The 25690-nt window shown below is 43.7% G+C and overlaps 1 protein-coding gene and 2 non-coding genes across 3 annotated transcripts; all 3 read right to left on the bottom strand.

The window, feature by feature from the left end:
• Positions 1 to 73, bottom strand: TRNAA-AGC (transfer RNA alanine (anticodon AGC)). The gene has a single exon. It is a non-coding gene; the product is annotated as a tRNA-Ala (tRNA).
• A 4154-nt stretch (positions 74 to 4227) lies between these two features.
• On the bottom strand, positions 4228 to 4300 carry TRNAA-UGC (transfer RNA alanine (anticodon UGC)). Its single transcript has one exon. It is a non-coding gene; the product is annotated as a tRNA-Ala (tRNA).
• Positions 4301 to 11709: 7409 nt separating this feature from the next.
• Positions 11710 to 24552, bottom strand: LY6G6C (lymphocyte antigen 6 family member G6C). The gene is made up of 3 exons (XM_026723310.2): positions 24383 to 24552; positions 16431 to 16547; positions 11710 to 12469 (listed from the first exon to the last, which is right to left on the bottom strand). Exons 1-3 carry the CDS (start codon positions 24432 to 24434, stop codon positions 12264 to 12266), a joined length of 375 nt encoding a protein of 124 aa, XP_026579095.1. The 5' UTR covers positions 24435 to 24552; the 3' UTR covers positions 11710 to 12263.
• Between the last annotated feature and the right edge of the window lie 1138 nt (positions 24553 to 25690).

The raw sequence follows: 25690 nt of genomic DNA, 5'->3' as shown, positions 1-25690 counted from the left end.
TGGAGAATGCAGGCATCGATCCTGCTACCTCTTGCATGCTAAGCAAGCGCTCTACCATTTGAGCTAATTCCCCAGCTGTTGGCTAGTCCTGTTGCAAAATTTCCCAAGAAAGAAACCAAGATAATATACACAAACTAGTGGGAGAAGATTGATGTTCCATACTGAGAGTGCAATCCAACCTACCTCCATCAAAGGAAGCCCCTTGAATCAATATATTTATTTGTTTTATTTATTTGATTTGTCAATTGCTTACAGATTAACAGGCATAAGTATAAAAATAGTTATGAACACATGAGATGGATACGTATAAAAAAAAATAAAAAGAAACAATAGGACAGAGACGGTAGGCACGATTGATGCGCTTATGCACACCCCTACAGGCCTCTTAGGAAAGGGGTGAGGTCAATAGTAGACAGTCTAAGGTTAAAGTTTTTGGGGTTTGATGAAGAAACCACAGAGTCATGTAGAGTATTCCAGACATTGACTGAAGTCGTATTTCCTGCAATCAAGTTTAGTGCAGTTAACCTTGAGTTTGTATCTATTGTGTGCTCTTGTATTGTTATGGTTGAAGCTGATGGCCCATGGGCTAGATACGTCATGCGCTGACCACGCACACCCCCGGTTTAGCGAAGGGGGGAAAAGTTGTGATACGTCATAGGACAACAATGTGTCATCGCAAGTTTGACACCCCTGATCTAGACCAGCAGTTGCCAACTGGTGGTCTGTGGCCCACTGGTGTTCCGTGAGAAAATTTTGGTGGTCCGCAGAGAAATATCACCCCAGAGCACCCCCCAAAGCAATTAATCCAGGCTGTGTAGGAACACAAGGCTGCGCCGCTCTCATGGGCTGCGGGAATCCTCCCTGCCCACTCACTCTTTGCTTGACAAACTTGCCTGCTATTTTTCCTTTTTCCCCCGACCATCAGCTGTTCTGCTGTGCCAGGAGATTTAGATTAGCTAGAAAGCCGGAAATCATTGGATTTCTTGCTTTCTAGATAATCTTTAGATCTTAAAAGCAGTGCTGAACCTCCCTTAGGACTGAAGGTTCTATTATTAAGTGCATACTCAGATAGCCAATGGCAGAAACACAGTTCTCTAAGTGAATCTGTGATTCTATGAGCAACTCAATCTGCCTGCCTGCTTTGTCTGATTTTGGGTAAAAGTTCCTTTTTTTAATAAAAAAAATCAACATTTACATAAATATTTATAATATTTACATACAAGCCATGCCCAACCAGTCATATGACCACCAAGCCACACCCACAAATTAGGTCATGTCCAAGAACCAGTTTTTAAGAAATTTGAATCCCACCCCTGCCTCTGTATATCTGCCCAGTTGCTATATATCTGCCCAGAATCCTGCCCAGTTGCTGTTTCCAGCTTGTTGTTGTTGTTAGTTGCGGAGTCATGTCCAACCCATTGCGACCCCATGGACAATGTCCCTCCAGGCCTTCCTGTCCTCTACCTTCCCCCAGAGTCCATTTAAGCTCACACCGACTGCTCCAGTGACTCCATCCATCCACCTCATTCTCTGTCGTCCCCTTCTTCTATTGCCCTCAATCTTTCCCAGCAATAGGCTCTTCTCCAGTGAGTCCTTCCTTCTCAATAGGTGGCCAAAGTATTTGAGTTTCATCTTCAGGATCTGACCTTCTAAACAGCAGTCAGGGTTGATCTCCTCCAGGTATGAAAAGGAAATATCCTGCTCAGATCCCTAGTGAAATTTCAGCCAGAGGTCATGGTGTTCTAAGAACGATTATTTTATAAAAAAGATGGCGGCACTTCAACATTTAATTATGTCTCCTTCAGTGGTGGAATTGAAATTTTTTTACTCCTGGTTATGTGGGCATGGCTTGGTGGGCGTGGTTTGGCTTGGTGGGCATGCCAGGGGAAGGATACTGTAAAATCTCCATTCCCTCCTCACCCCACTAACCTGCTTTCCAGCTCCGTTCTCCTGTGCAGGGCAACAAAAGAAGACCAAGCTGATCAGCTGGGACTTGGGAGGCAGAGAAAAGATGGGGCAGGGCCAGACAGAGGTGGTATTTGCCGGCTTTCTGAACTACTCAAAATTTCCGCTACTGGTTCTCCAGAACTGGTCAGAACCTCCTGAATATCACTTCTAGTCCCCTTGATGTTTCTTTCTGATATTTTAATTGCCGTTTAACTTTTCATTTTTCAGTCTTGGAGCTCACTGATCATTGCTTGTTGACAAAATGAAATCTCTAACTTGAGAATCTCTAGCTCCCAATATAACTCCATAACACAGCACAGCACACAGTTGGTTCTTAAAGTCTTGTCAGTTAGATGATTGATTGATAGACAGAAATAGGCAGACAGAGAGACAGGTATCAGAGATTCTAGATATGTTGGAAAATGTCAAGGCTAAAATTTAAAGTCTCAATTGGCTAATAAGATTCCTCCTCCTCCTCCTCCTCCTCCTCCTCCTCCTCCTCCTCCTCCTCCTCCTCCTCCTCCTCCTCCTCCTCCTTCTTCTTTCACATGGAAAGTGAGCCCAGTGCCAATCACCTTTTTGAATGTCTTGAGACAATTAGAGAACTGTGACTTTATACAAAAGAAGACCTTAGTAGAATTGACAGAAGAAAAGAAAGCAGAGGGTTGTTGTGGAGATCAGTTGGAAAACTACCAACACTCTTGGAAGGATGGGTTAAGCTGGGGTGTCAAACTTGTGTCATTACAGCGTCATCAGGTGATGTATTGTGACTTTTCCCCCTTCACTAAACTGGGCATGAGTGTGGCCAGTGCATGATGCATCTGGCCTGTGAGCCACACGTTTGACAGCCCTGGGATAAGTGAGGGCCTAGCTTGGAGTCATTGCACAGCTGTAAGCAGGGGTGGGATTCTACCAGTTCACACCTATTCGCTAGAACCAGTTTTTAACATTCTAAGCAGTTTGGAGAACCAGTTGTTAGAAGAAATTACTGGCCTAATCCTGTAAGGAAGGCAGGAAGGAAACATTCTGGTGTTGCTTACAGAAACTGCCTCTCCATTAACCCTTATTACATTTTATTTTTATTTTTTATTTATTTTATTTGACTTGTCAATTGTTTACAAGATAATAAGTATAAGTGTATACATAGTTATGAATACATGAAATGGGTACATATAAGAAAAATAAAAGAAACAATAGGACAGGGATGGTAGGCATGTTGGTGCGCTTATGCACGCCCCCTAGAGACCTCTTAGGAAAGGGGTGAGGTCAATAGTAGACAGTCTAAGATTAAAGTTTTTGGGGTTTGGGGACTAGGACTAGACTTCCTGTCTCAGGAACTTCTCTGGAGTTTTTCCCCCCTCCTTTGCTGGTACTTTGCTTGTGTGGAGTGACCATTCAAAGTTACAATGGCACTGAAAAAAGTGACTTATGACCATTTTTCACACTTACGACTGTTGCAGCATCCCCACAGTCATGAGAGGCCAGGCAAGGAGATGCGTGCCGCGATGTGAGTGATGTTGAGTTGGCTACGCTCAGCCAGTCACGTGACCACCAAGCCATGCCCACCAACTAAGCCATGCCCATAGAACTAGTTGTTAAAAATTTGAATCCCACCCCTGGGTTCACCATCACAGTGCTAAGTCATATCTAAAAAGAGATTTGATGAGAATGATTTTATACAGGGATGGCAATGGAGGAGATAAAAATGGTCAAATAATATGGCCAAAATAAAATAATCTTGTGACTGGAGAATGTGGGCATCGATCCCACCACCTCTTGCATGCAAAGGAAGTGCTCTACCATATGAGCTAATTCCCCAGCTCAGATTACTCTTCACCCACCAAACTTCAAGAATTAGGATGCAAAAACTAAAGACATTAAAAAAAAGTCATATAAGCTGGCAAAATGTTTGATTAGCAGAATGCAGCCATTGCCCCTGCTATTTCATGCATGTATGCGCTCTATCATTTGAGCTGATTGCTCCACATCCTAGTTAGTTCTGCTGCATCGTTTCTCAAAAAAGAGCCATCTAGGAGCCGTTATGCAGAATCACACAGAGGCGGGTGGGGTGGATCAACCCAAAAATCATTCTGATGAAGGCGGGCATCGATCCCACTGTCTCCTGCAAGCAAAGCAAGAGGTTGGTTAGTATTGCCACTAATGCCCAACTGCCTGCCTGGATTCTTTTGCAACAGGGTAGAAATTTAGGATAATATGCACAATTTGCCCGGGACTTGACTTCTTATAGGGAAGCCAAAAATGAATCATAGTAATAATAACTGGAGAATGCAGGTTTCGATCCTGCTACCTCTTGCATGCGAAGCAAGCGCTCTACCATTTGAGCTAATTCCCCAACAGGCTGGAATTCTTGTTCTACCATATTACAGTATCTCAGGACAAGAAACTGGGGAGATGAAATTGGTCTAATTCTGGCCAGGTCCCCTGGAAGTGACCAAGGCACTTCTGAACTCAGTTATCTGGAAAGAGTTTGAATTGGGACATCCTGAGGAATTGGACAAGGTTCTCACAGTGGTAACGTAGGCCACTGAGTTCTGAACGAGAGGTGGTATTCAGCAGGTTCTGACCAGTTCTGGAGAACCGGTAGCAGAAATTTTGAGTAGTTCGGAGAACCGGCAAATACCACCTTGACTGGAGATTTTACAATATTCTTCCCCTGTTCTGAACCCTTCCCCTTTTGGGTTGATTAAACCCTCTGTCCAAATGCTGGTTTGTGAATCTTTGAGGAAGGGCAGATTCTGCCATCTGTTGAATGTGTCAAGGGTGCTCCCCAGTGGTGGGATTCAATTATTTTTACTACTGATTCTGTGGGCGTGGCTTGGTGGGCATGGCTTGGTGGACGTGGCTTAGTGGCCATGCCAGGGGAAGGATACTGTAAAATCTCCATTCCCTCCTCACCCCACTAACCTGCTTTCCAGCTCCGTTCTCCTGTGCAGGGCAACAAAAGGAAACCCAGCTGATCAGCTGGGACTCAGGAGGCAGAGAATAGATGAGGGTGGGGCCAGTCAGAGATGGTGTTCCGAACAACTCAAAATTTCCGCTACAGGTTCTCCAGAACTGGTCAGAACCTGCTGAATAGCGACAGAGTGGTCAATGTCTGGAATACTCTACCTGACTTTATGGTTTCTTCCCCAAACCCCAAAAACTTTAGCTTTAGACTGTCTACTATTGACCTCACCCCTTTCCTAAGGGGTCTGTAGGGGGCATGCATAAGTTCACCAATGTGCCTACCGTCCATGTCCTATTGTTTCTTTTTTATTTGTATCCATTTAATGTATTCATAACCATACTTATACCTGTTATCGAATACTTGCTTGACAAATAATAAATAAATAAATAAATAAATACCACCTCTGGTGCTCTCCCACCTTAACATTTTGTCCTTGGACCTGACTGTATTGGATAGCTTTATTCCAGTTTTCATTCTTCCTTTTTGGGGGAGTTAAGGTTGTTGAGATGGTGGTTGGCTTTCAGATGCAGAGGTCCCTGGATACAATAGGTTAATACAGATAATCAGAGTTGGAAGGGACCTTGTAGGTCATCTAGTCCAACCCCCTGCCCAAGCGGGAGACCCTCAGCCAAATCCCTGCATTCTTTAGGAACCTGGGGCTCACCTGGAGGAGAGTCTGAAGCGGTGGCTGCTGATTCTGGTTGTGGGCCCCTGTTGGGTGGCAGTCTCTTTTCAGGAGGGACCGGGGGCAGCGGGCCAACATCAATTATGATCTTCCAGTATTCATCTTCCCATTTGATGGTAGGGGCCCATTTATCAAGCCAAGCAAGTTCCAATATGATGGATTCTGACATTTTTGGAGCCACTATAAATCATATAAGTTAGTGCCTCCCATTAATCTGACAGCCTGTGGCGCCTCCCCTGGGCTGGCTTTGCCTAGTGCACCCTTTATCTCACCCCCCCACCGCCTCCTTCGAAAGGACCCATCTTCCTTATCGCATAAGGTTCCCTCTAACATTCTTAAGACCGGTACTTCTCCTCGGCCGTCCCTCCTTCCCCTTTTCTTCCATTGCAGCGGCCGCCCTTCAGGCGCTTTCCCCCACCCTCTAGCTCCGCCCTTACCGCCGCCCCCCCCCCCCTCCACCCGGGTCTACTTCAGTGATATCATCAGACCATGCAAAACAGACAATCAATTAGTTAAAAAGAGAATAAAAAGAACTAAGCACCTCTCCACCATCAATCAACACCTAAAGGAGCATTGATTAATTCCAGGATTAACATCAGACCAACAATCAAGTAAACAATACCCCAGTCAAGAAAGAAGCCAACACTAAACAGCCCAACCACAGTACCTGCAAGATCACTCCCACCAACATCGACAGGCAAGCCACTAGAATATAAACTGAGAGAAAACCCCTCTACTTCCTAGCCCTGATGATGTTACCCAGTTTGGGTAATGAAACTTCTGCAAGAAAACAAGCTAGCTTGGAGAGCATCAAGGATCCCTCAGTCCATCCCCCATCTTTTAAACACTCTTTTATTGATCTAAAAGGGAATGTTCCCCAACTTGCAAACAGTCAGGTGAACTTGACAGGCACTAGAGCACTTGGTCTCAGTGCCCTCAAGCCGGCACCACCCCTTTCCTCACTGCACCAGATGGGTCACAACTAGCACCCCTTTATCCCGCCCAGCACACTCACTCTATGTCCACTCAATTCACTCAATTGGCCCATTTCCAGCCTCCATAGAGCCTCCGGAGCCTGAGGAGGAGGGAAACAGGTCTCCTGGAGGCTTGAGGAAAGCTCTCAGAGCCTAAGGATGGTGAAAACAGCCCCCCCCCCACCATGGTACAGGAGGCCAACCAGGCCATGGCCGCCATGGCCACCCCTACCCAGCAACTGGTTGCTAAATTTGCAGAGAACTGGTTGCTAAATTTTTGAAGCCCACTCCTAGATTGATAAGAGATCATTGATAGGTTGAATGAATGGCAAGGCTGGCATTTAGTCTCATAGGGGACTAACAAGACCCTGTTTCCTCCTCCTCTTCCTTTTCCTCATTAATAGTCCTCAGATAGAAAATAATTATTAATAAACCTTTCACAGGCTGAACAATTCCCCAACTGCCTCTTAGGGATACTTCCCAGTGCATATGAAGATACAGACAAATGCAAGGTAATATGTCAAAATGGGCTTCAAATGAGGATGATTTTGTATATGGATGTCAAAATTGAGAAGAGAGTTGACTAGAGAATGTGAGTATTGATCCCACTACCTTGAGCTCTATCATATTAGCTAACTGCCCGGCTTCAGCCAGCCTTGACTCACTAAACCAGGGGTCACCAACTTTTGGACCTCAGGGACCGCCAAACTCATAATTTTTAAATCCCAGGGACCACTAACCAGTTCTGTGGGTGTGGCCTAATTTGTGGGTTTGGCTTGGTGGGCATGTGACTGGCTGGGCATGGCTTGTATGTAAATATTATAAATATTTATATAAATATTGAATTTTTTATTTAAAAAAAGAGCAACTTTTACCCAAAATCAGGCAAAGCAGGCAGATTGAGTTGCTCACAGAATAACAGATTCATTCAGAGATCTATCTATCTGTCATTGGCTAGCTCAGTCTGTCACATAAAATTTGCTTGCAAGCAAACTCACAAAATTAACTCACAACACAACATGTATATAAATATTGAATTTTTTATTTAAAAAAAGAGCAACTTTTACCCAAAATCAGGCAAAGCAGGCAGGAAGATTGAGTTGCTCACAGAATCATTCAGTGATCTATCTATCTGCCATTGGCTTGCTCAGTCTCTCAAATTTGCTTGCTGTGAGTCTGCACTGAATAATAGAAACTTCAGTCCTAAGGGAGGTTTAACTGTGCTTAAAAACTGAGCTGAACAACACCCTCTGGTGGTACATTTTCCTGCTTCCAAAATTGTGTGTATGAAATCCTAGCAGCTATTAAAATATGTAACATAATATATTTGTCTTTTTTATTATATTATTCTGTTATTATGCCTAATAGAAATAGTTTGAGTTCAATTTTCTGTTTTATTATTTCTTCTAGCCACAGTCGAATTATGTTCCAATACTTCTTGACTTCTGGGCAGGTCCACCACATATGAAAATATGTGCCTTTTTCTTTCTTACAGTTCCAGCAATTTGGGCTTAGGTTAAACATTTTTGCTAGTCTAGCAGAAGATAGATTCCACCTATAAAACATTTTGTATATGTTTTCCCTGTACGCTGAAGACATAGTTAATTTATAATTTGGTCCCCACATTTTTTCCCAATGTTCCAAATCAATATTGTGGCCAATATTTTTCACCAATACCACTGTTTTCACCTGCAGAGGGTTGCAGAAAGCTGTCGCAACTGAAAACAGAGCTCGGGAGCCCATTTTCACTGGCAGAGTGCTTGGAACACCACAGGTGTCCCCAGCACAAGTGATGTCTAGCTAACCATGCCCCCTGCCCCTCCCAAGGTCAAACACAACCCTGATGCAGCTCTCAATAAAATTGAGTTTGACGACCCTGTCCTATCATATGGTGCTACAGGGGATCAGTTGGCATCCTCCTCCTTGTGACAGCCCTTCAAGGATTTAAAAAAACTTCTATTGTGTGTGTTGCATAACCTTCTGTCCTTCAGACTGAAGATATTCAGTTCTTCCAGCGATTCTTTGTAGGAGCCTGAAGTGAGGAGATAAACATCACAAGAATCTCAGCGATGTCACTTAATTGCTCTGGGGCAAGGGAACAAAATCTTGAAAGCCTGTCAGAGTTTCTCTCTTGCCCATTCAAGTCTTAAGCATGGATCCAGCCCTTCTATAGAATCCAAGATTTGCTGTGGTGCTATTGTTGCAATAGTTCACTCAGACCAGAGGTGGGTATTAAGCAGGTTCTGACCAGTTCTGGAGAACCGGTAGTGGAAATTTTGAGTAGTTCGGAGAACCGGCAAATCCCACCTCTGACTGGCCCTGCCCCCATCTATTCCCTGCCTCCCGAGTCCCAGCTGATTGGCTGGGTCTTCTTTTGTTGCCCTGCACAGGAGAACGGAGCTGGAAAGCAGGTTAGTGGGGAAGGAATGGAGATTTAACAGTATGCCATGCCCACATAACCGGTAGTAAATTTTTTTGAATCCCACCACTGACTCAAATCCAGAGACTGGGAGAATGTTTGAACAATCATTGTTTGGTAAAGTCATTCTTCAATTCTTTTTAATATCAATTCATCCATTAATATTAAACCATTGTTTGACTAGAATCAAATATCATAGGGGAAGTGTGCACATTGGGGTACATTGACAAGTTATTTTTTCAGGCTTTGGTGTTTCTTCTACAAGTAATATTAGAAAATTATAAGCATTGTGTCTGGATACTATTTACCCTTCCTTTCTCTCTAGTTGTCCCTTCTGGGCGGGGATGAGACCTTTGAGGAGTTGATGTTTCTCTTGATAACCCCTTTGTGTGACTTCCCTTACTTGAACTGCCCATGTGGCCTGACATCTTTCCCCCCCTTTGTTTAGAAAAGATCTTAGGGTGCCATTTAATCATGAGGGAAAGCATTCAAACCCATATGAATGAAAGTTTTTTTTGGGGGGGATATTTATTAGACCTGTTGATCCAGTTCGACTAACTGCTTTTCCTTAGAACACGAACAAGGAGAACTGCATGACTTTTAAAAAACAGGATGGATACCCCAAATGCAAACACCCTTGTTCTAAAGCTGTATTGCCCTGCTAATTATTCATCCATCAGTTATGCAAACTGGGAGATTGGAAAGATGTCTGAAATCCAAAATTATAAGTTTGGTCAAGAAAATAATTGGAGAGTTATATACATGAAATGTGGACTGAGGAACTGGACTATCCCATTTGGGAAATCAATGGGTCCAAATCTTAAGAAATGTAAAATATACTTCTTATGATTTAAGTACAAAATTCATTCATAAGAAAATATTATTTGATGTTTATTGGTGGGATTCAAATTTTTTTACTACCAGTTCTGTGGGCGTGTCTTGGTGGGCATGGCAGGGAAAGGATACTGCAAAATCCCCATTCCCTCCCCACCCCACTAACCTGCTTTCCACCTCCATTCTCCTATGCAGGGCAACAAAAGAAGGCCCAGCCAATCAGCTGGGACTCAGGAGGCAGAGAATAGATGGGGGTGGGGCCAGTCAGAGGTGGCATTTGCCAGTTCTTCGAACTACTCAAAATTTCTGCTACTGGTTCTCCAGAAGTGGTCAGAACCTGAGGACTCTTCTTATATAGTCTTGTCCAGCCATAGCTCAATTTTAATTTCAAGTTACAGCATCTGTTATACAATTTTGAATGGAGGAGGGGAGATAACATTAACGTGATTATATTTTTTTTCATGTTATGAAGAGCATTGACTTCATTAAACTAGGAGTTAAGCAAAGAGAATTTCTTTTCTTTTTGTGATTCTGTAATCCCTTACTTCAGGGTGGGATCAGGGCAACTGAGTAGAGCTGAGACTTTACTAACTGGATGCCCTTCCAGGATGCCACACAGAGTTTTTGCAGCAAATATTTTCTCTTTGTGGCCTGATAGAGAAAACATCTGTCCTGCCTAGGATTGAACACTCAACCTTTTGAATGGGAGGTGAGTGTCTTTACCACTAGGCCACTATACCACTCAGAGTTCACCAAGAGAATAATAAATAAACAAGAAAATAAAAAGAAATTATCTTCCTGATGTTATGGGATGGATTCAAGATGTACTCATTCTCAATTGTTGACAATTTTAGTTTTTCAGGGAGACTCAGTTTATTTCTATATAGATTGAATGGTAAATTTAAAGATAAATCTCTCTGTGTGTGTAAAAAGAAGGAGGCAATTCCAAACACTTTTAAAAATGTTAGTGATTTATCAGGAAGTTGTTGGAATCAACATTGAAGATACAGACTTGTGCACACTCGCACATACATACCTTCTGATAAACCTACATGGGATTACAACCTACATGTTATTTTTTTAAAAAAACCAAAGCTCTTCATAGCTCCTCTGTGATATAGGTGGCCATACGAATTTGATTAATAAATAAAGTAATAAACTTAATACCAACAATGAAGAATATTTGTAGCTCAGGGTCGAAACAAGGGTACACTCTGAACTTGGTTGTTTTCTTGTAGTTCCCCAAACTAGGTAACATCATCATTCCACTGATGTTTGGGTAATGAAACATCTGCCAGAAAACAATCAAACTCAGAGAGCACTAAGGACCCCTCATACGATCAATAATTTCTTCCCTCATAGCTAATTTTAACAATTTTGGGCAGTGAGATGAGCCTACAAACAGACCAGATCTCTCTATGCTCTTTTCATGTTCAGAACATACCTGAAAAAAATGTAGCGTTCAGTATCTTAGTTACCCTTTTACTTTGCTGTTATCTTCTTGAGAATCCTTTTTATTTTATCAAGATGATAGGTCCCTGTTCTGAGAGATTTACAATATACATTTTGCTAGGGAGGGAATGAGAGACTTTGGAGATGGAAGAAAAGTTAAGCATTAAGTGAAAACTGATCCATGTTTATTTCTGTGGCACATGAAGAGTACATAGAGCATGGGTCCCAAACCCTTGGTTGATGGAACCAGTCCCTGGTGCCCAAAGGATTGGGGGCCACTGACCTAGAACATGCTTTGCTGAGTACATAGAACCCATGATTATTCACCTTTAATCTCTTACGTTTGCTCTTACCATCTACTTGAATAGAAGGGATGATCTTCAGGCAATGGTTGGATTTTTAACACTTGCCTGGATTAAATCAACATGTATAAATATGAAACATTCATTTTTATTGATACTAGCCAAGGCTGTCAGTACTTCCAGTTTACCAAGGGAAACATTTAATAAATAACAAACAAGCAACAAATGTTGTAGTCCACTGAGGGCTGGCCAAGTCTTCTCATATAGATATGAAAAAGCAAAAACAAACCAACAAGGATAGTGTCTGCTTGATAAACCATCATTCAGAGCTCCTGAGTTAAAATTTCACAGAGTAGGTCCAAGACGCCTTCCTGAAAGATTACTGGAGGGAGGAAAACTCAGTTCTACAAATGCTCAACACATTTCAGTTGGCTAATTTTACACTATATCTTAAATCATTAATGAATTAATGGGTTCACACAAGAAAATGCACCACACAAAATTTTCTTGATAACAGTAGAATCAACATTAAGATAGTGAGGGAGTGAAATTGCCAGGTTTTCAAATTTATTCTCTTTAGCCATGAGAAGTGAACTGAGTATGTGGTCCTAAGGGTTGCTTCAGGATGAGAAGAGCATAGCCTTCCACTATTGTTGCCATCGTTGTTGTTTTAATTTATACATTAGCATGTAAGCCACCAACCAAGTGCCAAGCTGAGTCCAGTAAAGAGAGTGAGGCTGGGCTGGCTGATCATTCCCCCATTGCATAAGTCAGTAGTACAGCAAGTGCGATCGTAATTCATGTCAAAAACGTCATCCCTCTGTTCGGTCCTGTTGCAGAGTTCAATCATTTTGCTGCAGTCATATTTCGTGAAAAGCTCTAGACTGCCTGGTGGGAGAAGAAGTGAGAAAAATAAATATTAGAAGTTAGGACCTGTCATGCCCCCCCCCCCCCCCCCCCCCCCCCCCCCCCCCCCCCCCCCCCCCCCCCCCCCCCCCCCCCCCCCCCCCCCCCCCCCCCCCCCCCCCCCCCCCCCCCCCCCCCCCCCCCCCCCCCCCCCCCCCCCCCCCCCCCCCCCCCCCCCCCCCCCCCCCCCCCCCCCCCCCCCCCCCCCCCCCCCCCCCCCCCCCCCCCCCCCCCCCCCCCCCCCCCCCCCCCCCCCCCCCCCCCCCCCCCCCCCCCCCCCCCCCCCCCCCCCCCCCCCCCCCCCCCCCCCCCCCCCCCCCCCCCCCCCCCCCCCCCCCCCCCCCCCCCCCCCCCCCCCCCCCCCCCCCCCCCCCCCCCCCCCCCCCCCCCCCCCCCCCCCCCCCCCCCCCCCCCCCCCCCCCCCCCCCCCCCCCCCCCCCCCCCCCCCCCCCCCCCCCCCCCCCCCCCCCCCCCCCCCCCCCCCCCCCCCCCCCCCCCCCCCCCCCCCCCCCCCCCCCCCCCCCCCCCCCCCCCCCCCCCCCCCCCCCCCCCCCCCCCCCCCCCCCCCCCCCCCCCCCCCCCCCCCCCCCCCCCCCCCCCCCCCCCCCCCCCCCCCCCCCCCCCCCCCCCCCCCCCCCCCCCCCCCCCCCCCCCCCCCCCCCCCCCCCCCCCCCCCCCCCCCCCCCCCCCCCCCCCCCCCCCCCCCCCCCCCCCCCCCCCCCCCCCCCCCCCCCCCCCCCCCCCCCCCCCCCCCCCCCCCCCCCCCCCCCCCCCCCCCCCCCCCCCCCCCCCCCCCCCCCCCCCCCCCCCCCCCCCCCCCCCCCCCCCCCCCCCCCCCCCCCCCCCCCCCCCCCCCCCCCCCCCCCCCCCCCCCCTGGTGGAGACTGACTCTGAGGGAGAGGAGGAACAGCGGACAGGGAGTGGAAGTATGGCTCCGGAGATTGTGGTGGAGGCTGGGGATGGGCAAAGGCCAGCTGGGCAGTCAGAGAAGGACCCAGGCCCATCCCCTCTCCATCCTAGGGCATGCAGGGAGGAGAGGCTAAGGGAGAGACATGGTCTACTGGGGAGGAGAAGGCCTTGATCCTCTTCATAGGCTGCAGCTGTGACAACTGAATAAGAGGACGGACCTGCGTATGGGCGAGCTCTGGAAACAAAGCGTGGAAATATCTCTAATTTATGGTTCCTCTTTGAGTTTGGTGTCCTTCCCAGTGTGTGTTCTGTTATCTGTGGACGTCCTCTAACCCTTATTTTGCCTGGTTTGTGTTGTTTTTTTCCCTCTTTCTTGTAACTGTTTCTGTGGTAGTTTTTTGTCTCCAGTTAAGGATATTTGGAGCTTGGAAGCAAAGTGAAGGAATAAAAGGGGCTTCCCTGGTTTTTTGTGACTTTTTTTTTTGTATCCCACTCTGGGCCATCACAGGACCTTTGCCCTATCTTGGGAAAGCTATATGAGAAGACATTTTGAAAACTGAAGTTTATGAGACCTGCTTTACTTACAGGTAGTTTTACCAGATGGCACCCTCTTGCATGATCTTAACTGGATTCAAAAACTAATCTAGGTTTTGTCTGGTTACAGTTTAGATGTTATAGTATCAAAGAATCCCAAGGGTGTAGGCCAGGAGTGTCAAACTTTCATTGTCATAGTGGCATAACATCACATATTGTGACTTCTTTCCCCTTTGCTAAACCAAATGTGAGCGTAGCCAGCACCTGACGCATCTGGCCCATGGACTGGGAGTTTGACACCCCTGGTGTAGGCAATTCCAGGAAGGTGAAAAGTATCCTCAAAGAAGGTCTATGTCAGCCTTGAAGCTGGCCTGACCAAAGCCATTTTGTCCACTTCAGTGTTACCACACTGGAGCTAAGGGACAAGGAAGGGGGGATTTTAGATAGAAGGAATTTTGTTGCCAAAGCAAAATATTTTCTCTTGGGACCGAAGGACATTCTCACACCTGGTTGGAAGAAGGCAGAGTGATGCAACCCAGTTGTTGGACTGCACGGTGATTGGACCACGATGTGGCTGATTGTTTTTGAGAAAGTAGAAAATCTTTATTTTTAATAAGGTGAAAACCGTGGGAGTTATCAGAGTCAGTTTTCACCAGATATGTGCCAATATGATATTTCCAATAAATGGATTCTGTGAGGGATTCAATTGTCTCAGAGTTTTGCTTGCAATGGAGTTATTACTAGGAACCTTGACAGTCTATGGAGATTCTCAATCCTCCAGGTCATGGTTGTCCCAAGGGTGCTTTTTAAAAAGGCAATTGGAGTTTATTTGTTTTTTCTTTCTTCAAGAAAAAACAGAATCCAGTTGCCTTTTGCAAAAGCATTTTGGGACATCCTCAAAGAAAGCAATGACAGATCACTTTCATATTGTTGACAAGATAACGACATCCTTGTGCCCAGGTAGCCATCAAGAACTGAATCTTCTTCACTTTATTTATATATGTCTATCATTTTATTTCCACTCTAGTCTCAATGTAGTCGGCTGAGGAACTGGAGTACTGAGATATTTCAAGTATTTCTAAAACAGGGCAATAGACAAGTTATAGGTTACTATAAGCTCAAACCAAAGTAGTAATACAAGAAGTTTTTTTAAGCGAATCTGGAAGCTCCTATTTAACCCCCAAAATTTTGAATACTGTTTATACAAAGGAAATGAAATATAGTCTTGTTTTATATAAAACTACAAATGTAAATATATGCATTTAAGTTAACTTCCAGCTTTACTTCCAATTGTCCCAGTTTATGTTCTTCACACCAGATTTGTCTTTCCAATATTGTTGATGCTCTTCCTCTAATTTTGCCCAATGCATAAGCCATGGAATTCTGCTCTAGAATAATATTTGTTCCCTTGCTCATATTTCTGATGAAAAGATGAGAAATCATTAGCAGCCTCCAGTCTGCTTCAGATCTTCTTCAACCAGGATGGCAACGATGAGTATCGTCCTCAGTACAGTTTTCATGTGATCAGTGTGGCTTACTTTCTTTTTAGGCAAGGAACACTTGATAAAAGTAGTCTGGTCCAACAATAGATTTCATCATTTTTTAAAAACAAACAAACAAACACATTTTCCTCTTGCCTATCTATATATGGGTGATATGGCCACTTAATTTGTTACATCATCCTATCCACTAAGACTTTTGACTTCTACAAAGAAGTTGAAAATGTCCCCCAGAAGCCCATAATAAAATATGAGTTATTTAGGTCTTGAAGTTTCTTGATGGGTCCCAAAACATATACCTCTCTCTCCTTCCCTCCTGCCCTCCCTCCAGCCCTCCACCCCTCACCTCTCACTCTCTGTGTTTCAAATTGAAGTCTTAGTGGACAACCGGATAAATATGAGCTAGCAGTATGCAGTGGCAGCCAAAAAAGCCAATACAATCCTAAATTTCATTAACAGAGGGATACAAACAAGACCAAGTGAGGTACTAAAACCACTCTATAAAGCCTTAGTAAGACCACACCTAGATTACTGCATCCAGTTTTGGTCACCACACTATAAAAAAGAAGCTCTAGAAAAAGTGCAGAGAAGAGCAACCAGGATGATTCAGGGACCAAAACATACGATGAACGGTTGCAGGAACTGGACATGGCTGGTCTAGTGAAGAGAAGGACCAGGGGAGATATGATAGCAGTCTTCCAATATTTGTGGGGCTGCCATGGAGAGGAAGGGGTCAAGCTATTTTCTAAAGCACCTGAAGGCCAGATTTCCTGTGCGCAGCAGCCATGGTGAGTAGAGCACATGAAGTGCGGAAATCAGCTGGGCTGCATGGATGGGGGCGAGCGAGACAGATTCATAGGACAGGATAGCACCAGGGCAGGTGGGAAGGCCCAGTCAGTGGTGGAACTACTGGTACAGGAGAACCGGTCCAAACCTATAGCAGCCCATCATTGCCTATGAGGTCCCTTCCAACTCTGTTAATCTGCATCTGTAAATTGTACCTGTATAAACTCTGGTTGTTTCACACTGCTGGCCTTCGTTCGTTCGACAGGGATCATCAGAACGAATGCAAACACGTCCAACTTTAAACTTGCAAACATTGCATATTAGACCTTGAGCTGCAAAGAGAGACACCAAGAGAGAGAAATTAGTCCACTTTGAACAGAGAAGGGGGAACAGCTGGGTAGTTGTCCTAATTGTATCTTTTCTTTTATGTACAGTGAGAGCATTTGCACCAAGACAAATTCCTTGTGTGTCCAATCACACTTGGCCAATAAAGAATTCTATTCTACTCTATTGTAATTGCCAGGTATCTATGAGTGTTCTGGCTACCACCTACTGATCTACAGTGGTACTGCTTAATACAGTTACCAGGCATCCGGCTCTACACCTATCCAGCAGGCATGGCCTTAAAATCAAATACAGGTACTTGACTTACAGCCACAATTGGAACCAGAATTTCTATTGCTAAGCAAGGCAGTTGTTAAGTGAATCGTGCCCTACTTGATGACTTTTTTTGCCATGGTTTTTAAGCAAATCATTGTAGCTGTTAAATGAGTCACGTGGTTGCTAAGTGAACTCAGCTTCTCCCATTGACTGATGCTGCAACCTTCATAAATGCACGCTGGCTATTAAAAGCCTGAGTTTTGATTATGTGACTTTGGAAATGCTGAAACGATTGAGGAATGAGTGAGGATTTGTTGTAAGTCACTTATTTCAGTGCTGGTGTAATTTGGAACAGTTGATAAATGAATGGTTGTAAACCAAGGACCATCTATATTGTCCGACTTTTGAATATGTTCCTCGGCAGCTTTTCTCCATTGGGAAGTTAATGGCTAATAATAATTATTGATGATTGCAAGTTAAAAGCACAATTTTGTGACCTTAATTAATTGATTGTACCCTTCATTGTCTTGCTACTTGAAATTTACAAGACTTTAAGACTTTAATTGATTGGAAGCTCTTAACCTGCTCTAGCACATTCTTGCTTTTGAAAAACCTCCTCCTCCTCCTCCTCCTCCTCCCTTTCTCAACTGCAATATTTGCTTGGTGTACATTGGGATAAAGCAATATGAATCCCCTTGAATGCACAGAGGGTGGAATAAACCTATGAAAACCTTAAAGTTTTCTAAGAATTGAGATGTATTTATTTACGTATTTATTAGATTTGTATGGTCTTAGAGCACAACTTTGGGTACCTAACTGAATAAAGGCATACAGGTAGTCCTGCATTTATAACTGTAATTGAGCCTTCAATTATGGTTGTTCATCATGATAGTCGTCAAGCAAATCATCATGTGACCATACCCAATTTTATGAACTTTTTTTTGTGGTGGTTGTTAATAGCAATAGCAATAGCACAAAAACTTACATACCACATAGAATAGAATTCATTATTGGCCAAGTGTGATTGGACACACAAAGAATTTGTCTTGGTGCAAATGCTCTCAGTGTACATAAAGATACATTTGTCAAGAGTCAAGAATCATAAGGTACAACACTTAATAATAGTCATAGGGCACAATAAACAATCAAATCATACTAGGAATATATATCATCCAGGTGGTAAATAGTTTTTTTCAGGGTCCATTGTAGCTTCAAATGGTCATAACTCTTTAGTCAGGGACTACCTGTGGTACCACTACCCAAATGATGACAGGTTCTCCTTAAATCTTAATCATGTGAAACCATCTCACTGAGCATCCTGTGGAATAAACTTATTTCCATATAAGCAGAAGTATCTGGAGTTACAGTATAGCCATGCCTCGGAGAAGCCTGACCACATTTTTAACATTTCAATCTTTAAATAGCCCTAAATACAAAAAAAGGGGGGAAGAGGAGGGGGATATGATATTTTTTCTTCTAGCAGAGCTGGGAGGCTGCACACAGTTTGTGAATTTCCTCCCTGAACTGAGATGTATGTTGGGGTTATTTAAAGTGTAATAATTTGATTTCCATCAGAATTGCAAGGCATGGGAAGTTTGATTTCCCCCTCCCCAGCTGTGATCTCAGTTTTGAGAAATTGGATATATTTTGGAGGTTCAAGGGAAGGAAAAACAGCGATCAATATCAATCATACCAGGGGAAACTTGGAGCATGATTTCAGCTAAAGAAAATGAAATGTAAAACTGTCCTTTCTATGGTCTATAGCTGTGATGGTGAACCTATGGCACACGGGCCAGAAGTAGCATGCAGAGCCATTACTCCTGGCACGCAAGCCCTCACCCAGAGCAGGTCTACTGCACATGCGTGCATGCCACCCACCTAACAGCTGATTGTTGGGTTTCTGGCATGTATACGCGGGGTCCATGGATGCGCAGGAGATGCGTGAGCATGCACAGAGACACACAGCACACGTGGGGGGTCACACATGCATGCACAGGGGGCATGGGAGGACCCATGTGCATTGCCTTCTGGGTGCTGGCATGCGAGCGTGCACACACAAGCATCCAGGCAATTATCAGCACAAGAGCCCAAAAGGGTTATCCACCACTGGTCTACAGTTCTAATGCAAATCAACGATACTATTATTATTATTATTATTATTATTATTATTATTATTATTATTATTATTATTATTATTATTAGGGGTGGGATACGACAGGGATAACTACCAGTTCGGTCATTTACGAGGTTCGGTGATTTACGATGTGCTTCCCTGCACGCTGCCAGCGCGCGCCTGTAAATCGTCATCACCATGCTGCATGCAGAGAAGCAGCCTTTGAAACAGCCCTCTTTTCCTACTTTTTAAACTGCAGCCGTGCCTCGCACGGCAGCTGAAGTTTAAAAAGCAGGAAATAAAGGTCAGGTAAGAGGCCGGGTGGGCGGATGGGCAAAAACATCAGCAGACCTAGAACCGGTTCTATGTCTGCTGCTCTTCAGAGCTACCGGTTCTACAGAGGTGGACAGAACCGGTAGAAACCTACCCCTGATTATAATTCCTGTTGTTACGCCATTACAAGCTCATATATCAGATCCAGCACCACAGGCGTGGTACAGATCCTGCTCTTGCTGTAAAATGGACCTTTTCTGCCTTGGCACCTGCCATCTGAAATATAATTCCCTGAAAAGATTCCCACCCTCCTAGATTTCCCATCTAGGAGATCTCTTAAAACCTGGCCCTTTCAATAAGATCTCGGGGAAGTAGGATGCCCGCAAGGTGAAGGCTTTTAGTCCATTCTCCCACAGACTTTTTTTTTATAGCTGTATTTTAATTAATCTTAATTAAGTTTATTTGATTGTTGTGCATCCAGAGTGTGTGAGGTGGGTGGTTATATAAAATCAATCAGTGGTGCACTTCATATCAAATTTTCAACAATCCATATTTCTTGAGAGCCTGTCATGGATAGTCATAGTAATTCAGGCCATATCAATATTTTATTTTATATGAGCCGTGGTGAGCACAGTAACTAGAATGCATGCAGTATTGGCAGGCTAACTCACCGCTCACTGCAAGGAGTTCAATACTGACCAGCTCAAGGTTGACTCAGCCTTCCATCCTTCCGAGGTCGGTAAAATGAAGACCCAGATTGTTGGGTGCAAAAGGCTGACTCTGTAAACTAATTAGATATGCCTTAAAACAACTATCAAGCAGTATATAAATCTAAGTTCTATTGCTATTATTTATCTTATTAAACATATTTATATAGTCACCTAACTCACACATGGTGATGCCAGACCTAATACTCCATTACATTAAATTCAGTTAATAGCAATAGCACTTAGACTTATATACTGCTTCACAGTGCTTTACAGCCCCTCTCTAAGCAGTTTACAGAGTCAACCTATTGCCCCCAATAATTGGGTCCTCATTTTACTGACCTTAGAAGGATAGAAAGTTGAGTCCACCTCAAGCCTGTTCAATATCAAACTCTAGGCTGTGGGCAGAGTTTTCCTGCCATACTGCATTCCAATGGCTATGCCACCTTAAAAGTTGACACTTGTTTTTTTATTAAGAAAACCTACCCCGTTTCATGTGCATGAAGTTATGACGCATTTGTTTTGTTCCTCTTTTGCACATGATTTGACCCAGAGTAATAAATGCCAACAGCCTATAATATAGACCAGCCTCACCTCTAAGTATTACTTTCACACATGTGAAATCCCTGCATTAATCTTGAGAAGGCTGGCATGTGAATCATGCTGGGAACAGCATAAGGTGGAAAGAAGAGAAAGTTGGAATGGAGCCCAGAACTCAGATAGAGTTTGGCCAGCTAGAAAAAAACAATAACCCTGAAATAATTTCTGGGAATGTCAAAGGCGTGGTTCCTTCAGAAGCGTCCTTCACTTCCCATGAAGGGAAGATTAAGTTATTAAAATCCAGCAAGAAAAATAAATGGCTGTCCTTTCTCCACCCAAGTTGTTTTTGGGAGCGGTTGTTTTCTATCATGTCGTGGTGGTACATGAGAGAGTCTTAAGCTTGCCGAATACAAGATGAAACTAGATGTAAAGAAGTACAAGATGTAAAGTGAAAAATCAGGTACATTGATTGAGTCATCCCTGCTTTCCATCACAGTTCATTACGGTGTGGTTCCCAGCAAAATTATTGTAATATATGGTCACATGACCACAGGAGCTGTAAATGGCTGTAAATTCAGCCATACTACTAAGTGCCCAAAGTTTAGTCATGTGACTTCAGGGCAGGGTGACCATAGAAACTCTGAATCTGGGTCATAGGAAGACCCAAGGTAGGTTCATCATAACTATGAAAAGTTGCCAACAAGTTGAAATGCATATTTTACCTTCTCTCTAAATTTACATAATTTTCTTTGTTTCATTGTTTACACATTCCAATAATCAAATCTATAAATTACAATATCATTTCTCCTTTTTTTCCCACCCAAGAATAAGTCCATAAGAAACTGGACTTAGTTTTCACCTATTCATAGATCCATGGTAATTTTGAAAAGGAGAAGGACAGCTAGTAGCAAACTCCATTAATTGCTTCTTTCTGCATCCCAACCAATATCCCAAAGGGCCTTTTTTTTCAAGAGGCAGCTGGACTTTCTGGTTTTTCTTTGAAGACATTTTGCTTCTCATCTAAGAAGCTTTCTCGGCTCTAACTGGACGGTGGGGAATGGAAGGATTTATATTCCTTGCAAGCAGCTGGTCATTTGCATTCTTTTGAAGAGTCATTGGCCTCAAGAAATATAAATCCATCCATTCGCCACCATCCAGTCAGAGCTGAGGAAGCTTCTTGGATGAGAAGCAAACTGTCTTCAAAGAAAAAATCCAGTTGCCTCCTTTTAAAAAAAGCACCTTTGGGACAGCCATGACTTGGATGACTGAGAATCTCTACAGACTTTTAGCTATCCAATTTGGGATGAACACCCTTTGAATGGTGTGGGAGCCAGAATGGATTTCCAGAGGGAAAATTGCAGACTACAGGAACCATCTGCACTACTCAGGTGACCCTGAGGACACAGATAAACCTCCAAGTGGCCTCAACAATCCTCTAAAAGGATGGAAATGACCAGATGTCTGCAAAGAGTATAATCCTTCCATTCCCAAAATCCTGTCAGAGCTGAAGAAGCTTCTTGGATGAGAAGCAAAATGTCTTAAAAAGAAAAAAACAACAAGGAAGTCCAGTTGCCTCCTGAAAAATCACCTTTGGGACAACCAAATCTATCTACAGAATTAGCATGTTTGTCTAAGGGACCTGGAATTAATTCCTTGTTTGGGGTTATTTCATTCATACTTGTTTATGCCATGTCACGATAAACTAAAGCTGTAACTGTATATGGTGAGATTTACTTCACAATAAGCCTACACTGCAAAGTTTAGCTCAATTCTTCTGCAATTTTTATTTATTTATTTATTTGTTCGTTCATTCATTCATTCTACTAGGCTTATGCGCAGGGGTGGGATTCAATTTTTTTAACAACCAGTTCTGTGGGTGTAGTTTAGGTGGTGGGCATGGCTTGGTGGTCATGTGACTGGGTGGACATGGCTTAATGGTCATGTTATTGGCTGGGCGTGGCCAACTCAATATCACTCACATTGAGGCACTCATCTCCTTCCCTGGCCTCTGATGACTGTGGGGATGCTGCAACAGTCATAAGTGTGAAAAATGGTCATAAGTCATTTTTTTCAGTGCCATTGTAACTTTGAATGGTCACTCCACACAAGCAAAGTACCAGCAAAGGAGGGGAAAAAAACTCCAGAGATGTTCCTGAGACAGGGAGTCTAGTCCTGCCAAGAATGTAATAAGGGTTAATGGAGAGGCAGTTTCTGTAAGCAACACCAGAAAGTTTCCTTCCTGCCTTCCTTACAAGGATTGGGCCAGTAATTTCTTCTAACAACCGGTTACTGCTTAGAATGTTAACAACCGGTTCTAGCGAATAGGTGTGAACCTGTAGAATCCCACCACAGCTTATACACCACTCCAATCATTCACCAACTTTGAGTATCTTATAATAAGGGATATAAGCTGGAGGTTTGCAGGGGTTCGCGAGAGCTCCTAGCTAAGATTCTGTGCAATTCGGAGAACCCTCAAATCCCACTTCTGGGTAGCCCCACCCATCCCGCCCACATGGAGTCCCCACATGACCCATTTTGGATGCAGGTAAGTGCAGGGCATGCGCGGAGGCTCAGAGAGGGTGAAAAACAGGTCTCCTGGAAGTTTGGAAGGGCTGGAAATGGGGCCGTTTCCTGCTTCCAGAGAGCCTCTGGAGCTTGGGGAGGCCGTTTTTGCCATCTTGGAGGCTTGAGGAAAGCCTCCAGAGTCTGAGGAGGGCAAACTCCCCCCCATTGTGGTGCAGGAGGCTGACTAGGCCATGCCCACCATGGCCGCGCCCATCCAGCAACTGGGCAGAGAACCCCTTGCTAACATCTTTGAAGCCCACCCCTGCTTATAATTCTACTATGGGTTAACAGGATTCAAATAACTAAAAACCAGAATAACAATAAATAACACAATCGACTGAGGTAACACAACATTAGCAAACGATGCTTATGCTAAGGATCCATAAAACCCCATATAATCATATACCCATAAACAATTCTTCTCTCACTCAACAGCCTGATGGCATGAGCAGATTTTGCTTTCCTAAATAATCTCCATAAATTAATCCACATGCATAAACTGCTTACTATTTCTAGATTTTTTTTAAAAAAAGGAAAAATTATGTGACTGCTTAATTTGTGCATAAGGCATCCAATGCCAACATTTTTTCTAAGATAAAAATGAAGAGAAATAAAAATATAGGTGCTCAGGCAGGATTGGTTGTACTTAGTTGTTGGATGGGAAATTAGGAAAACCCCAGGCTATATTACTAGGTTGAACTGTGAAAGACTTTCAAGAGGCGGGGGGAAATCCCTTTCACATTTTTGCCAAGAAAGACATATCTATATAAATCATCAGAAATTGAATTTAACCCTGGGGACTTTTTATCTTTACCACTGAAGCCTCACACCAATCTTTCTTCCCTTCCACTAATGGTCTGATTCAATCTAAAATATTGTGGAATCCCACCAATGGTAACTACATTAATTTACTCGATGCTATTACCATCCAAATCAAACAGGCTATCTTTTCATTGGATTTGTCTAACAAAATTGGTGCACAGGAACCCTACAGAGAAGACAGTGTTTTGCAGATTGCCATGCAGAAAGAATATGGATTGATTTTGCAAATCTGAGTCCATCACAGCCTGAAACTAATCTCAGATACATTCTGCTGGGGCAGATAAAATACAGATAAAGTAAAGTATTAGAAACCATTTCCCCCCAATGCTGAAATACTTAATCCAGGAATAAGCAAGCTGATTGCTTCCAACTGTTTTGGATTGCAATTCCCAGAAGATCAGATCATCTGGGAGCTGTAGTCCAGAACAGCTGGTGGATTACAGATTGTCCAGTCTCTAGGCAAACTTCTCTAGCAGAATATTTCACTTTCTCCTTTTCTTCTACTTTTTTTTTTTGGTGGTGGTGGGGGTTTGAATTTGGCACTTACCAACTGTGCAGAAGATCAGAACAGAAAAACCAAGGAGAAGATACTTGTTCATCTTGATTAAATTTCACGCAAGAGGAGGTGAGAAATGTTCCAGTGAAAATGGCAAAGAGCCAAAGAACAACTTTCCAACTCAGACCTGCAACTCTTTCAAGCAGCTTTTGACATGGGCAGGGTTGAAAGGAAGCATTTATTTTCATGAAGGCTTTGAGGAATAGCCAATTGAATAACTGGTGGAGGATTGACACACCTCAATTTTGGGGAATTGCAAAACAGCAACCCAATCCCATATATAAATGACATTCCACAAAATAAAAATTCAGGGCAACTTTCATCAATGAGGATTTCTTACTTTCATTACAGGATGCTGGCAAGAGAGGCACTGTAGTCTAACTTATCTCTAAAGATCCAAGTCAAGAAGAAATCTATTGCACTGACTGATTGACTGATTACTGACTCATTACCAATTACTCTTCTTGTTTTGTTCAAAATTATTTTAAATCTTCATGCATCCGGGATCCAGAATAGTTCCTGAATTGTCTTCCCTGTTCACATATTTGCTTATGTCCCCAAAACCAAAAAGTTTGTAAGAGTACTTCTTGTCGCTGGAAGTTTCAACAATGGTCATAAAACAACATGGTCTTTTGCGTTATACATTTTAGAAACTTTCCACTATACATTCTAGAATCTTGAATAGCTTTACAGAAACAGCCTTTCTAGGCACCCCCGTGGTTGTTCTTTGATGGCTGGGAAAAGGGAACTGCAGTCTATCAGCCAACACACTCAACAACAAAACTGCATAATATTTTTCTAGATCAGGGGTCTTCAAACTTGACAGCTTTAAGACTTGTGGACTTCAACTCCCAGAATTCCTCCTTCAGTCATGTTAGCTCAGGAAATCTGGGGAGTTGAAGTCCTCAAGTCTTAAACTTGCCAAGTTTGAAGACCCTTTTTCTAGACCCTGCAACATTGAGTGATCTGCTGTTCCTGTTGTAATTTTGAGTCTGGCTAGAAAAAATATATTAAACACCAGAAATAATCATAGTAACCGTATTCACATAAGCTAATTTTCAATGTAATCAAATTATATGTTCTTTTTCTCATCCCACACCATCTTCATGTTCTGGCCCCACCTACCTTCTCCTTCATATTTTAATATGTATTTCCTTTTGCCCTTTCCAACTGATCTATAAACCACAATGCAATTTCTCTCTCATCCCCATCCTTCCCAGTTTTGCAGTGTAATGTTTCTACAGTCCAACCACATGGACAAAAAGATATCAAAGGAAAGGGCACACAAAATTGCCTACA

This window comes from Pseudonaja textilis, chromosome 2 (genome assembly GCF_049901715.1).
Source record: "Pseudonaja textilis isolate UNSWEBS1 chromosome 2, rPseTex1.2, whole genome shotgun sequence".
NCBI lineage: Eukaryota > Metazoa > Chordata > Lepidosauria > Squamata > Elapidae > Pseudonaja > Pseudonaja textilis.
The sequence above is the reverse complement of the archived record's forward strand: the minus strand, read 5'-3'. Positions and strand labels throughout refer to the sequence as shown.